Genomic DNA, 14,397 nt, shown 5'->3' with positions numbered 1-14,397 from the left:
TTCCAAACAAACGCATCGCCGAACCACAACGGTTGTCATAACCGATTTGATTGCGCTGTCATTTTCACAATGCGCTATAGATCTTGACCATGAACAAGGTTACCACATATCAATGGGATTGAAAATTAAATTCTTTTGCTATGTTTCGTAAAATTCATAATTCAGTGTAGATTCGAAACTATGAAAGCGGCAGATGAATGAATTTTTTTTCGTATAAACAATTGAATCGTTATTGATTGCAAATATTTTGATTCACATCTCTGTTCGAGCCATACATTGAAACACATCAACGACAACTGTTTAGTTCAGTATAACCCCAAATCAAGAGAATGCTTTAGCATCGTGCCGTTTCGTTATTTATTATCTACATACATATCGACCACTGAATTGATGCGATTCGGCAAAATTTAGATGGGCGACTGCTTGAAGCCTCTGGCGGCGTAGTCTGCCGGAGTATCGCGCTTCGGGAAGTTCGGATAGCCTGGATCTCCTGGCACCACCGCTTCACGTGAGTGAATTACTCGCCAGCCACCCTTGCGAGTCCAATCCTGCAATGGCCACGAAAAGAATTGGTTCATTTCATGAAGTGATCTTCCATGGTGATGGATGACGATGTAAACAAAACATCATCGCAAACCAGTTCGATGCTCCCAGTGATACTCACATTCTGGTTGTACTTGAAATAGTAGGCAGTCGAGAGAACAACAAAAGCACTCAGTGCTATTTTGCCCGTCCAGAAACGTACAGCGTGAGCCCATTCAAGACCCTGTCGAATAAGAAAGGCGTTTGAGAACAATCATTACATAACTTTCAACACAACCGGGCACTGGATCCCGTGTGCAGGAAATACGTACAATAACCGGCGTGAGGACGTTCTGGACCATATTCAGGGGAGCGCGATAGGCACGGCGAATCGGATTATACCGCTCCTTCCAGTACTCCGGCACGTACTTCGGTTCGTTCGGGGACAAATGCTGATCCTTCAGCCACTGCGCTCTCCAGGCACGTTCCTCTGGGCTCATACCCAGCAGCCGTTCCCGCTCACGAACCATGCGGCCCGTGATGGACATCGGCTTAACGCCCCCGGTCTCGGATGAAGCCATTGCTGGGACGATGAAAATTACCCAACGATACGGTGCGGAAACAAAATAAACCGCAATCAGCGAAGATTTCTTCGCACGAAAATCGTCCTCTGACGAAAGCTGTCAAATTTTGTGTAAGAAAAAGAAACAAAACCAACAACAACATTCCTTTTGTATTTTGACAGTGAAAACGTCCAAATAACAGGGTGACTGAAATGAGTTCCAATGTTCGAAATTGTAAATCATGTTTTTTTCATTGTTTTGAACTTCATAAACCAATTTTTTGGTAAATAAAGACGTTGTATATGACATAGATAAATAGATATATGTAAAAGTAATGATACAAAATCTTTTATCGCAAGCAGAGAAGCTTAAAACAGTTGTAATATTTTTTACAACGTGTTACACCTTTCAAATTACCTATGTACGTACCTTATGTTCGAATAACCGCGCTTGGGCTGTGTGTTTACAGAACTACGAGTTCAGTACAGCTGACGACTGCTGCCTTTGCCCAGTTTTCTCTGCTGAAAGAGTTTTTTCTTCTGGAAAGTGCAGAAAAGCGGAGGCCCAAAATAGAGCAGCTCGATCAAGTGTAGAGCAAATACAGTTCGTTTGTAATAAGTTTATCGACTAAGTGCTAAGAACGATCCCGCGTACCATCCGTTTTAGTTGCGGATTCAGCTTACGGTTGCAGCTAGTGATTTTTTTTGAGTGCAAACAGGGAAAGGAAAGCGCTACAGTCCACACATCATCATTTCGTTATCTGGCATACACACGCACGCACACGAACCTCAGGGGGTTCAGGGCACAAGATTTCCCCTGTCATGGCGGCGTATTGATGAAGCGAGAACAGATTTTCCTTTCAACTTTTCACTCCGAAAACGATCGTCTTTGGTTATCGGTGGGTGCGAACGTTTTGCGTACTGCTGCAAGGCAAGCAAAGGTCTGCAAATACAGTGACTGAGAGCGTGTGTTGAAAAGTGGTGGAAACATAGTCTATAGGTGGACAACAACACGCGGGACACAGTATTACACAATCGACCGAAACAGTGAAGCTAACGTCGTGGTCGTCGTAGTCGTGGCCGTGTGTTCAAAGACGAAAAAGGGCGCAAGTTAGTGCACGCGTAGTGTTAAAAACAGATCCAACCGCGCACGTGCATGTGTGTGAGTGTGTGGATTGTGTGGATTGACCGTCGACGAAAGTGAAGTACCGCAGCAGCTTGAAACGCAACAACAGCTATCACCGTGTGGGGATTGTTTTACTTGGAACAAGTAGGCTAAGTTTTGGCGGATTGCTAGAAAGAGGAAGAAGAAATCGCACACACTCTGCTAACAGACCGTCATGTATATCAACAATACGGATGCGCTGAAGGTATGGCTGACGGCGGTGCTGGAACCGCTGTGCGATGCCGACCCAGCCGCTCTGGCCCGGTACGTGCTCGCCCTGCTGAAAAAGGACAAACCGGAGAAGGATCTAATCGTATCGATGAAGGAGCAGCTGGACGTGTTCCTGTCCGAGGAGACGCAACCCTTTCTCGAGCGGTTGTTCAAGGTGATCAAGAGTGAGGAGTACTTGAAATGTGCCCCCGCCGCTCCGGCCGGACAGGCGGTTAGCAATGGTGCTACAGCAACGGCCACCGTAGCTTCCTCTACAACCACCGGTAGTGCCAGCTCTCAGCAAGCGACGGCCTCAGTGACACCTGCCGCTTCTTCCAACCATCATGCCGAAGAGGTGAGCAGCAGTTCTCGAATGCGGATAAAGCGAGAATTTACGCCACCATTGCAAGAGACTGGGACACGCTCCAGCAAAGACGTACTGCCCAGTTCCGCCGCCTCGAACTACACCTCCGGATCATCATCAGCGGGTGCGTCGACGGCGGCTAGTGGTGTCACGGTGAGCGGAGGATCTTCCACGTCGGAACGATCCGCATCACATCATCATCATCACAGCGAACAGCGCTCGGAAAAAAGTCGTGCCAGTGAAATGACAACCTCCAGTGGTACGCACAATTCTGCATCGTCCGTAAGCAGCAGCAGCAGTACTGGTGGTGGAACAGCAGCAGGAACGGGTGGTATCACCAACCAAAAGTCTATCTCCACCCACCATCAGCAGCATTCGCCAATCAAAGGTTCCAGCAAGGATGATCATGTAAGTGTGCCTGGTTCTGGGTTTAAATGCGTCGTCTTACGAGTAACGAGAAAGCAAATTGCACGATGCGTGTGATAGCATCCGTCAGCAGCAGCAGCAGGAGCAGCAGCATCATGTACATTGTATGTGCCCTTTCCGGCGCTGGCCCCTGCTTAGCGAGTCCGGGGTGATTGGGATCTTGTAGCGTGGCACGAGATGAGTTTGGTGCTAAATTTATCTCGCGCGTTCTGGCAGACTATAAATATTATTAACAGCAAATGAAAATGGTATGCTTCAGCGCACCCGATGCTTTGTGGAAGCGCCGTTTTGTGGCAAGCGTTGGGAGATTTTATGGCAATCAGAAGCGACACTGTGTTTTGTGCGGGGTAAAAATCAAGCACGTTTCCATGCAGGAGGCAATTATTTATTGTATTACAGTTTTTTCGATTTAGACTGGGTGCAACAATTGAATTGTTGTATTTTTAGTGTATAAAAATATGTATGTTCCATTGAGTTTAATTATTTTTTTTGTACAGGTATAATTTTTGAAGACAAATGTGCAAAAAGCGGCACTGCAACACACTTCATGTGTGTATTAAATTATGTGTTAAAGTTACAAATCGCCTAACTTTCGGTAAGGCAAATCGGGAATGTAAAAATAATAATACAGTAGCAAATCGTATTGCGAAGCCTTTTAGGTGCTTTACACTATCATTTTTCTTTTTTTATAGAATAGATTTGATGCGTATAAGCACGGCACGGATCAAATCCCATCCGAACCGTCTCTCTGTAGCATCGACTGACTATCCTGCTACGTGGTAAAATAAGTCTTGATACGGCCAGGTCGTCCTAACCGAGCAATAAAAAAGCTACAGAATCTGTCGGTATAATTTTTCGACCTGTTTAAATCAGATGTATAGCATTCGCTGGTTGTTTCCCACGATTATTATTTTGGAGCGAAATAATGTTGCTTTACATCTTAATACAATTTGTCTGTAAATGTAGTTAAAAAAGAACTTTCATTCATCTAGCTTATCAGCCTTTTTTCGGATTGAAAAAACTAGAGCTACAGTGCTGGAGCATTTATATACCAAAAACGCGTCTACAGCAAGTGACATTCAACGTGTACAGAACGTGGCAGCAGATCGTGTAACAGCATCCGGCCAGTCTTATTGCTCGTGAGCGAAAGGGAATGCGTAACGCGAATGAGAATGGCTATCCTTGACCTCCTTCTCAGTCGATTTGACAATTTTTACCCCCCTGCGCTTTGCATGGAACGCCTTTGATTAAGCTATTTGCGTGAATATTGGAACCGTATTCCGTATAGGAAGAAAGTGGCATTACCATTTTCGTGTAAATTTGATAGCTATTTTAAGGGTTTTATTGGTGAACCAGTTCAAACCCATACTTCAATTAAGTTTGTATTGCTTGTATGTAACTTGTATATAAAAAAATAATCACACGATCAAACAATTGTGTAATATTCACGAAATATGATCATTGTTTGATCAGATCGTGACCAAGCATATCTCTCCAGAGCAGCTACGCAAACTCTGCTGTACTGTATTCTGCGTGCTAGCGAAAGCAGGATGGAACACGATAGATGCTGCATTCATCATCATAATGATGATGATCAACAACAAAAGGCATTTTCAATTCTTCCCCTACCGTGTGGTGTGCGTAATTGCCCAGGGTCTTGCCAACGACGCATTAGCTATGATGTAGTATGGATGTATTCTAATGTTTTTGTGTCTTTTTCTTATAATTTGCTTGATCTATATTCCTTTTTAGAACAAATGATATGACTTCGAATTAAGATCATTGAATATTTTCAAACAACATTGAAAAATAAATTGCATTTTAATTAAATGATTTGTTAATTAGGTACAAGGCCTGGCTGCTCTTCAGCTAATTATAAAAATAAAGTAATAATTGTCGCTTGCAAGATTTGAACAATAATTTAATGCACAATCATCACACCAATTGTACTATCGGAGATGTATGTAAAACAAATATTTCTGTACCATGGTGTCTCGGAAAACCCTGCACACGTACCGATGCAATCATCCTATTTACGTGGGAAGCCATTACTCAGTATGGTCCGGGTCGTCCCCCCCTGGATGGTGTTGATGACTGCGCGCGCACCTCGCTTCTAACGCAGTCTGGCGGACGGGTCGGTAAACACATCGTGTATGAACTTGTTCAAACCTGCCAACTATCTATTTGGCCACTTCTGTGTTACGTATTACTAAACACTGCTGGCAACGGAATCGGTATTTGAGATTAGGTCTGTTTTATTGGTGATACTGGTGATCATCGATGGTCCACATTAGATGCTTCTGCGACAGTTTGTAGCATTATGGAATGTACAGTTCATTACCATGAATGATTAAAGCATCTGATCTGCTGGGTTTCCCTGTTTGTTTTTGGTGGATGGGTCATCAAATGTAGATTTATGTGAGATGAATGAGAAGTATGCATTAGAAAAAAATAAATAAATAAAATCTGTTTTGTTAATTCGTGTTTTCCAGAGCAATAGCAGCAGTACCCGCCGAAGCCGCCGTATGCAGAATCGATCTCGCAGCCGATCCCGGTCTCGTTCACGATCGTTTGAACGTACGCGCGATACGCGTCGATCGCGCTCCCGCGAACTACAGCAACGTACGCGCGGAGGAGGCGGTACCGGGGGCAGTGGAAACGTTGGCAGTGGGAATGATTCCAAATCTGGTGGACGATCGTATCGCAACAAGTCACCGCTACGTAGCAGCGATTCGTTCCGACGCTACGAACGAAAGGGATACGATCGGCGCAACAGTGGTCCAAATGCGTCGGGTGGAAGTAACAGCGGAATGGCGGCGGGGACTGGCACGAACATGGCTAGTTCCGGTGGCAGTAGTGGTAATGGTGTTGGTAGTACCCGCTCGCAAAGGATCCGATCGCATTCACACAGTCGTTCACCGTCACCGAACTCGGACCGTCGAAAGATTGCCCGATCGATGACGCCTGTTCGTCAAGCAGCAGCTCGTTCAGCAGCGGGTACCGGCGTGACGGCGGGATCCGGTGATACAGCAACTGCTTCCGCAGGAGTGGTGGATGGAGCGGTAATCAATCCGGTCACTACCCTGGTGTCTCCAGTTACCGGTGGTGTGCCGATCATTCCTGTCGGGGGTGGAACGGTTGTTCCTACGATTGCTCCCGTACCGCCGCCATCGGTCGGTTCACTTGATCGTGTGTTAAATGCGACAGCGGGCGAAGGAGGAGCGGCATCGGCTGTTCCGCTCGGTGGAGGTTCTTCCAAGCGTCAACGGTGTCGTGATTTCGACGAAAAGGGTTACTGTATGCGTGGCGAAACTTGTCCCTGGGATCATGGAACTGATCCGGTCGTGCTGGACGGTCTCAGCGATCCTGCCATGATTGCACAAATGCGTGGTACAATTGTGCCCGAGTATAGCCCGGATGCGCCTGAACTGTGGAACAAACCGCCAAACATACCGGGAGGACCGATTGGAGGGGTACCTGCTATCCGGCCCGGACCGACACAGCGTCTCGGTGGCGGCATTGGTGGTTTTGGACCGCGCGGAGGGCCCGTCGGTATGGGACTAACGTTCCGCGGTGTGGCCCCTGTGTTTCCGATGCAAGGCTTCCCGAGCAATCCGATCGGTGCAACACCGTTGCAGCGTGAACTGATCTCCGTACCGGTGGTGGATGCTAATAAGGGAGGCGATGTGTCCGCCGATCATCGTAACAGCCGTTTCGAACCAGAAGATGCGGTCGCAATCGCGGACGGACCGATGCTGATGGGTGGTGGCGGGAAACGTAAAATGCCCATGAACAACAGGCACGGACCGCGCGTCCTAGGCGGTGGTCATGGTGGTGTGGGAGGTCCTGGAGGGCCTGGCTCGATGTTGATGAACCCGCAGCACAACTGCTCGCTGGAGCTGCGCAAGATACCGCGCGGGTTGAACGAGATTTCGCATTTGAATGATCACTTTTCGAAGTTTGGCAAGATCACCAACATTCAGATACGGTACGATAACGATCCGGAGGCGGCTATTGTAACGTTTACGTCACACGCGGAAGCGAACGTGGCGTACCGAAGCACCGAGGCGGTGCTGAACAATCGCTTTATCAAAGTGTTTTGGCATATACCGCCGGCAGGTGGTGAACAGCCCGCCATTACGGCACCGGCAAAGACGGAGCATTCGCTGCGAAGATCGTACCCGAATCAGTACAGCATTAATAATAATCTAAGCACGGCGGGAGCAACCGGCACGACACAAACCGGCCCAACCGTGGCAGGTGGTAAAACAGTGCAGGCGAAAGATGACGCGAACAGCACACCGGTGGTGGCGAACGGCAATGAGAATCTCGCACCACAGCAGCAAATCGCAGGTGGTGGTCCGAAGGGCCATGGTAATAGCGCCACGAAGTACATCAGCCCTGGTACGGGGTTGCCTGCGGCAGGTGGTGGTGCCGGTGCCAACAAGATTTCTCGTGCGCAGAATGAAATGTTACGCAAGCGGCAGGAACAGTTCAACAAGGGCATCAACGAGCGCAAATGTTTCCTAATGGACGGATACCTGAAAGAGCAGCGGAAGCTGCTGGAACTGATCGTAACGTACGAGGTGAGCGATCCCCGTCGTCCACAGCTGAAGGAATCGCTTGATGAGCTGCAGGTGAAAATTAACAATCTGCGCAAAGAGATCCAGCAGGATCAGCAGCTTTTCAAGGCAAACTCGGCAAGGGGACCCGCCCACGGTCCGAAGCATAAGACGAAAGCACAGCACGAACGCGAGCAGCTGGATGCGGAGCTAGAACAGATTGCGCAGGAACAGCGCACGTTCCGTGCACCGGATGGTCCTCCAGCAACGCCAGCACCCGGTCAAAAGCCGTACGGTGGTGGTGCGCGCAAGGGTGCTGGATCCGTCGTACGTGTAGCACCGCCCGGTTCAACCAGCGTCGACCGAAGACCGACTACCATCCTAATAACCGGGTTCGTCGAGGAGGAAGCCGAATCCTTGTTGGAACATTTTAAACAGTTTGGCGAGGTTACGAAACATCAACTCGATAAGGTGGAACCATCGTTAACGATTAGTTTCAGCACGCGACCGGTTGCGGAGAAAGCGCTCGCTCGTGGTAAGCAGTTTAACAAGAAGCTGCTTTCGATAGTGTGGCAGACAACGGCAGCAGTTGCACCGACAACACCGACCGGTGCGTCGGCACCGAATGCTGTGGCCGCAACGCCTGCAGACACCGGCAAGGATGAGGGCAATCCGCTCGTTCATTCTAGCAGCGGTGGTAGCGACGGGGATAACGTAGACGACGCACTAACGCCCACGAAGCTGTTGGACATTGATGAATCGAGTGACGGTGCAGATCGGATGGTGCTAATTGGGAGCGGTGGCGTTGGTACCGACATCAACTCATCCTCGTTGGAAACGCTGACCGAGACGGACGAGCTGATGGAGATGCCGCATATGGTGGAGGAGGAGGAAGACGACGACGACATGGAGGGCGAACGTTCCTGGCGCCGTTAGTAAGCGAATGCAGCGTGTCTGATTTAAAGTTTTCTATTTCGCGCTTAGCCCTCCGCCGTTGCGATCGGATCAGCGTTATGGGGGTAGGCGGTTAGGTGTTTTGTTTGTTTTTAATAGGAATTAGCGGCAGGTGCGAGTGCGTATGTGTGGTTGTGTGAAGCTTTTGGTTTCTTATTGCTGAAATTCATTACATTTCAACCTCGTTCGTTCAATTCAATTCCGATAGATTGAAGCGTATTCTTGTTATTATGCTATTTGACGGTCATTATACTTTTTAATGCAATGGCGGGTAAAGATGAGCTACGGCCTTAAAATGTATATGCTTTTTACGCATAGATTACAAGGATTTGGATTGATGAGCACTACAGTCGATAGAAAGTTAGATGATTATTTTATTTTTTTTCTTGGTTGTTGTAATGAAGTTTCCACCCTTTTGCATGCAATTCTGATGTTTTACGTACGCTTTGGTTCTCATCCAAGCCTAGTTGATCAACTGCATCAACTGCAGCTTCTCTTTGCCATAAGAATAGATTGCTCGTAGTGCGTTATCTGTAACTTTTTGATTTATTTCCGTTTTCTTCACTAGCTTGCGATATATTAAGTTGACATTCAACTCTTTTTTTTCTAGTGTTGCGCCTATCTATTTCGATTTTGATTTGAGCTATTAACAATTTGCGTTTGGAATGCGTTATGTCCACTGAATGTTTGCGCTAGCGTATGTTTGAGCAAAGAAAAGAAAACCAAACGAATCGATGTTGTTTAGGTTACTGAAGCTAAGCTGAGTACGAAAAACGAGCGTATTGAGGAAGATATGGGATAGATTACCGAACAGCAATTCCTTGTCGGTAGCGGTAGATAGAAATAGGTGTATGTAAAATAAAACGTTTTTGTAATTTGTTCAGCAGAGACTACAACAGACAAACGAAGTAAAAGCGGCAATGCCCTGCGTTTTAAAAAGTATCATGCGCGACGAGTAATGAAACCTGTAAACAAATGGATTATGATTGTAAAGCAAATGTAAGATCAATTGCGCCCACTAGCATGCCATCGCGTGAAATGCGCACTCAAAAGATACAAGATAAACCGAAAAGGATAATGTTTCTTTAAGCACAATTGTTTTCAGTTACGCGTAATTTATGCGAAGGATCACTACACCCCAACAACAGCAAAAGGGCGCAATTGGTCATTGATACGTATACCACAACACGAATTGTAGTAGCTCGTAAGTCGAAGCCAAACAAAAAAAAAAGAAAACTCCATTCTGGACATGATTTGGCAGTAATGAAAATGAAAAAAGAAAAGAATGTACTGTGAAACGGCAAAGTGCGAAAAAAAACTATCCACTAAAAAAAATCAATGATGAACCAAAAAAGAAAAAGAAAAGATAAACAAAAAAAGAACTACCCATCACAGCAACATTAAACAAAAGAGCCACAAACATATGGCAAATGGCAAACAATGCATTAGCAAGGAAAAGAAGTCACAACAAAAGCAAAATGCAACGTGCACGAAGTAAAAAAAAAAGCAAACACATTAGCATCTTTGAATATAATAATAATATTAATAATAAAGTGAGTTTAAGTAATGATTTCAAAACAGAAACTGCAAAAGCGAACAACTCAAATTTGCGATAGGAGTTGTAATAGTCATACAAACAAAATGAATGTGTTTTATTTGCTCGGGGATGGGATGGGAATCAACAGAAACGATGCATTTGAGAAAATTTAGGAGGGTGTCCTGTACATATTGGGGAGTTTTGAGTGAGTTTATTTTGTTGTTAATACACATGGCTGTGCTACAGGTTCCAATGGGACAACTTCTCATGAGCAGAGGGGAACGAAATGCAAACAGTAAACAAACACAAGCAGTTTTGTATTACTCCAACATTTATTACCCAACTGTATTACCAACATCCAAGTCTACAAAACATTTGTAGATATATATATAGACAAAGCAATATGGACTGAGCGGAATAAAATTTTTGGTTAAAAAAACTGTCAACAATAATTTTAAAATCATTGTCATCCACGCGATTGTGTGCATTACTTCCCATTTCTTCACTGACTTGAGGTTTGTCAGAAAGACGCGAGAGCAATCATATCAACATCAACAACCGACGCACGTGTGTGTATCGTACTGTGGTAGCCAACGAACCGTGATTAGTGGAAAAGTAGCTTTTGTTTTAAACGTAGAGAACGAATATTCCTTTCAGCCGCGTAGTACTGGAAATAAGGCACAAAGGATGTCGAATGTGGACGATTTGTTTAGCGTGTTCGACGAGGAGAACGATGACGACGATGGACCCGTGCCGGTGGTTTCGCTAGATTCAGCGACGACGGCGTCAGTAAATAAATCCAATAACGATGATCCCATCGAAGAAGGGTATGGTATAATGCATTGGCGGAAGGTTCGTAACGTATTCTGATCGTATTTTATCCCTTTGTTTACCAGTGAGCCAGCAGCAGGGCGTAACAAGCGCGAGCTGGAAGTGGTCGAAGTGTTGAGCGACGAGGAACATGTTTCGAAAAAAGCAAAGGTGGAATCGATACTGGACGATATTAAGTAGGTAGCAACCATCGTACAGTGCTTTACGGCGATATGGTAACGCGTCTATTCGCATTGCTTTTTACAGCCTGGACAACATTGAAAGTCGCATCAAGGTACACACGATACAGTCACCGGAAGCGTGTACGCATGAGGTGGCTGTGTATCCGGATCAGAAATACATGCCACTGGCACCGGCCACGGGCAAACCGGCGAAAGAGTACGCATTCGTGCTGGATCCGTTCCAGAAGGAGGCAATTCTGTGCATTGAGAACAATCAGTCCGTGCTCGTGTCCGCCCATACGTCCGCCGGAAAGACGGTGGTGGCCGAATATGCCATTGCGAAATCACTCGCAGACAAGCAGCGCGTTATTTACACCACTCCAATTAAGGCACTGTCCAACCAAAAGTATCGTGAATTTCACGAAGAGTTTAATGACGTCGGTCTGGTGACGGGCGATGTGACGATTAATCCGAGTGCCTCATGTTTAATTATGACCACGGAAATTTTACGGAACATGCTGTACCGTGGATCGGAGATAATGCGCGAGGTTGGTTGGGTTATATTCGATGAGATTCATTACATGCGCGACAAAGAGCGTGGTGTGGTGTGGGAGGAAACGCTGATTCTGTTACCGGACAATGTGCACTACGTGTTCCTGTCGGCTACGATACCTAATGCGCGCCAGTTCGCTGAATGGGTGTGCCATCTGCACAAACAACCCTGCCATGTGGTCTATACCGATTATCGACCGACTCCCTTGCAGCACTACCTGTTTCCTGCCGGTGGCGACGGAATTCATCTGGTGGTGGACGAACGGGGTCAGTTCAAGGAGGACAACTTCAACACGGCAATGAACGTACTGCAGACGGCCGGAGAGGCTGCAAAAGGCGATCAAAAGAGTAAAAAAGGTGGTCTGAAAGCGTCCAATGCAGGTGAAACGAACATCTTCAAGATCGTGAAGATGATAATGGAGCGGAACTTTGCACCGGTCATCATATTCTCCTTCAGCAAGAAGGACTGCGAGGTGTATGCGATGCAGATGGCCAAGCTAGACTTTAACTCGACCATGGAGAAGAAGCTCGTCGATGAAGTGTTCAACAACGCGATGGATGTGCTGACGGAGGAGGACCGTCAGTTACCGCAGGTGGAGAACGTGTTGCCGTTGTTGCGTCGTGGCATCGGCATACATCACGGTGGACTGCTACCAATTCTGAAGGAAACGATCGAAATCCTGTTTGGTGAGGGATTGATTAAGGCCTTGTTTGCAACGGAAACGTTTGCAATGGGTTTGAACATGCCTGCCCGCACGGTTCTGTTTACCGGGCCGCGCAAGTTCGATGGCAAAGACTTCCGGTGGGTAACGTCCGGTGAGTACATTCAAATGTCTGGACGTGCCGGTCGGCGAGGTTTGGACGACAAGGGTATCGTTATTCTCATGATCGATGAAGCCGTCTCACCGACTGTAGGGAAGGAAATCGTACAGGGCAAACCGGATCCGATCAATTCCGCATTCCATCTGACGTACAATATGGTACTGAATTTGCTGCGCGTGGAGGAGATCAATCCGGAGTACATGCTGGAACGATCGTTCTTCCAGTTTCAGAATCAATCGTCCATACCGGAGATTTACAAGCGAGTGCAAAAGAAACAGAAGCATCTGCAGGGCGTGGAGATCAAGGATGAGCAATCGATCGTCTCTTACCATCACATTCGTGAGCAGCTCGATCGTTTGGGACAAGAGTTCCGCGAGTACATTACACGGCCGATGTATATGGTACCGTTCCTGCAGCCGGGTCGTATGATAAAGATCCAATCGGATGCGGGCGAGTTTGAGTGGGGCATCATAGTGAACTTCAAGAAGGAAAATGCCGACTCCAAGCATAATCCGCTCAAGACGGAGCAGAAGGTTATCATCGACGTGTTGCTTCACGTTGCCGAAGGGTTCGAAAAGGAGGGCTTCCCCAAACCATGCCCACCGGGCAAACGTGGCTCGGTCGAGGTAGTTCCCGTGCTGCATAAGCTTGTGTCACGCATCAGTTCGCTGCGTGTCTACTATCCAAACGATCTACGCCCAGCGGATAACCGGCGATCGGTGCTGAAAACGATCGAGGAAGTTAAGAAGCGCTTTCCGCAGGGTCCACCATTGCTGAATCCGATAACCGATATGCACATCCAGGAGAAGCCATTTCAGAGCATTGTGGAGATGATTGATAAGTTCGAGAAGCGTCTGTTCGCTCACCCGCTGCATGAATCGTCCGGTCTCGAGCGTCTGTACGCGCAGTACATGAATAAGCTAGAGCTGGAGAAGGAGCTGCGCAACGAGAAGAATGCACTGCGCGAAGCACGCAGTCTGTTGCAGATGAGCGAACTGAAGCACCGGAAACGCGTGCTGCGCCGAATGGGTTACTGTACCGCGGCCGATGTGATCGAGTTTAAGGGGCGGGTAGCGTGCGAGCTGAGCTGTGCCGATGAGCTGCTCATCACGGAGATGGTGTTTCACGGAACGTTTACCGATCTAACGCCGGCCCAATCGTGCGCCTTGCTGAGCTGTTTCGTGTGCGATGAAAAGAGTAGTGAAACGCCAGCTGCCACAGAGGAACTATCCGGACCGTTGCGCCAGATGCAGGATATAGCGCGACGCATAGCAAAGGTATCGAACGAGTGTAAGGTGGACGTGGACGAGGAGCGATACGTGGAGTCGTTCAAACCGTTCCTAATGGATGTGGTGCTGTGCTGGTGTAAGGGCGCTTCGTTTGCGCAGCTTTGCAAGATGACGGACATCTTCGAGGGTTCCATCATTCGGTGCATGCGGCGGCTGGAGGAACTGCTGCGCCAGATGGTACAGGCGTCGAAAACGATCGGAAACACGGATCTGGAAAATAAGTTCTCTGAAGCAATTCGGTTACTGAAGCGTGATATTGTGTTCGCGGCTTCGCTATACCTGTAGGACAATGAGACAATGAGACGGCAAAGATTTATGTACGAAAATACAAAGAATGGTAAAATAAAGAATAAATGAAATAAAATCGTACGAAATTTTGTGGTTTTAAATTTTGGGAAATGAATCCGGATTTCCGGACAAATGTCGGAACTGAGATAGTT

At 47.1% G+C, this 14,397-nt stretch overlaps 3 protein-coding genes across 3 annotated transcripts; 2 read left to right on the top strand and 1 right to left on the bottom strand.

Moving 5' to 3' along the window:
• Positions 1 to 299: 299 nt before the first annotated feature.
• On the bottom strand, positions 300 to 1,221 carry LOC125761170 (uncharacterized). Its single transcript, XM_049422077.1, has 3 exons — positions 855 to 1,221; positions 665 to 766; positions 300 to 548 (listed from the first exon to the last, which is right to left on the bottom strand). Exons 1-3 carry the CDS (start codon positions 1,101 to 1,103, stop codon positions 408 to 410), a joined length of 492 nt encoding a protein of 163 aa, XP_049278034.1. The 5' UTR covers positions 1,104 to 1,221; the 3' UTR covers positions 300 to 407.
• A 345-nt stretch (positions 1,222 to 1,566) lies between these two features.
• On the top strand, positions 1,567 to 10,001 carry LOC125761111 (zinc finger protein swm). The gene is made up of 2 exons (XM_049421964.1): positions 1,567 to 3,231; positions 5,742 to 10,001. The coding sequence occupies exons 1-2, from the start codon at positions 2,425 to 2,427 to the stop codon at positions 8,745 to 8,747; spliced, it is 3,813 nt and encodes a 1,270-aa protein (XP_049277921.1). The 5' UTR covers positions 1,567 to 2,424; the 3' UTR covers positions 8,748 to 10,001.
• An 804-nt stretch (positions 10,002 to 10,805) lies between these two features.
• LOC125761116 (exosome RNA helicase MTR4) lies at positions 10,806 to 14,356 on the top strand. Its single transcript, XM_049421974.1, has 3 exons — positions 10,806 to 11,129; positions 11,199 to 11,309; positions 11,380 to 14,356. Exons 1-3 carry the CDS (start codon positions 10,990 to 10,992, stop codon positions 14,240 to 14,242), a joined length of 3,114 nt encoding a protein of 1,037 aa, XP_049277931.1. The 5' UTR covers positions 10,806 to 10,989; the 3' UTR covers positions 14,243 to 14,356.
• The last annotated feature ends 41 nt before the right edge of the window (positions 14,357 to 14,397 follow it).

The sequence above is a fragment of the Anopheles funestus genome, chromosome 2RL (genome assembly GCF_943734845.2).
Source record: "Anopheles funestus chromosome 2RL, idAnoFuneDA-416_04, whole genome shotgun sequence".
Classification (NCBI taxonomy): domain Eukaryota; kingdom Metazoa; phylum Arthropoda; class Insecta; order Diptera; family Culicidae; genus Anopheles; species Anopheles funestus.
The sequence above is the reverse complement of the archived record's forward strand: the minus strand, read 5'-3'. Positions and strand labels throughout refer to the sequence as shown.

Excerpts from the sequence above, each read along its gene's own strand:
- LOC125761170 (XM_049422077.1), bottom strand. The coding sequence starts at position 1,103 with ATGGCTTCATCCGAGACCGGGGGCGTTAAGCCGATGTCCATCACGGGC. Across the intron at positions 767-854 it reads ACGTCCTCACGCCGGTTATT|GGTCTTGAATGGGCTCACGC; the intron begins GTACGTATTTCC and ends CTTATTCGACAG. Across the intron at positions 549-664 it reads ATTTCAAGTACAACCAGAAT|GATTGGACTCGCAAGGGTGG; the intron begins GTGAGTATCACT and ends TGGCCATTGCAG.
- LOC125761116 (XM_049421974.1), top strand. The coding sequence starts at position 10,990 with ATGTCGAATGTGGACGATTTGTTTAGCGTGTTCGACGAGGAGAACGAT. Across the intron at positions 11,130-11,198 it reads GATGATCCCATCGAAGAAGG|TGAGCCAGCAGCAGGGCGTA; the intron begins GTATGGTATAAT and ends TTTGTTTACCAG. Across the intron at positions 11,310-11,379 it reads TCGATACTGGACGATATTAA|CCTGGACAACATTGAAAGTC; the intron begins GTAGGTAGCAAC and ends TGCTTTTTACAG.
- LOC125761111 (XM_049421964.1), top strand. The coding sequence starts at position 2,425 with ATGTATATCAACAATACGGATGCGCTGAAGGTATGGCTGACGGCGGTG. Across the intron at positions 3,232-5,741 it reads GTTCCAGCAAGGATGATCAT|AGCAATAGCAGCAGTACCCG; the intron begins GTAAGTGTGCCT and ends CGTGTTTTCCAG.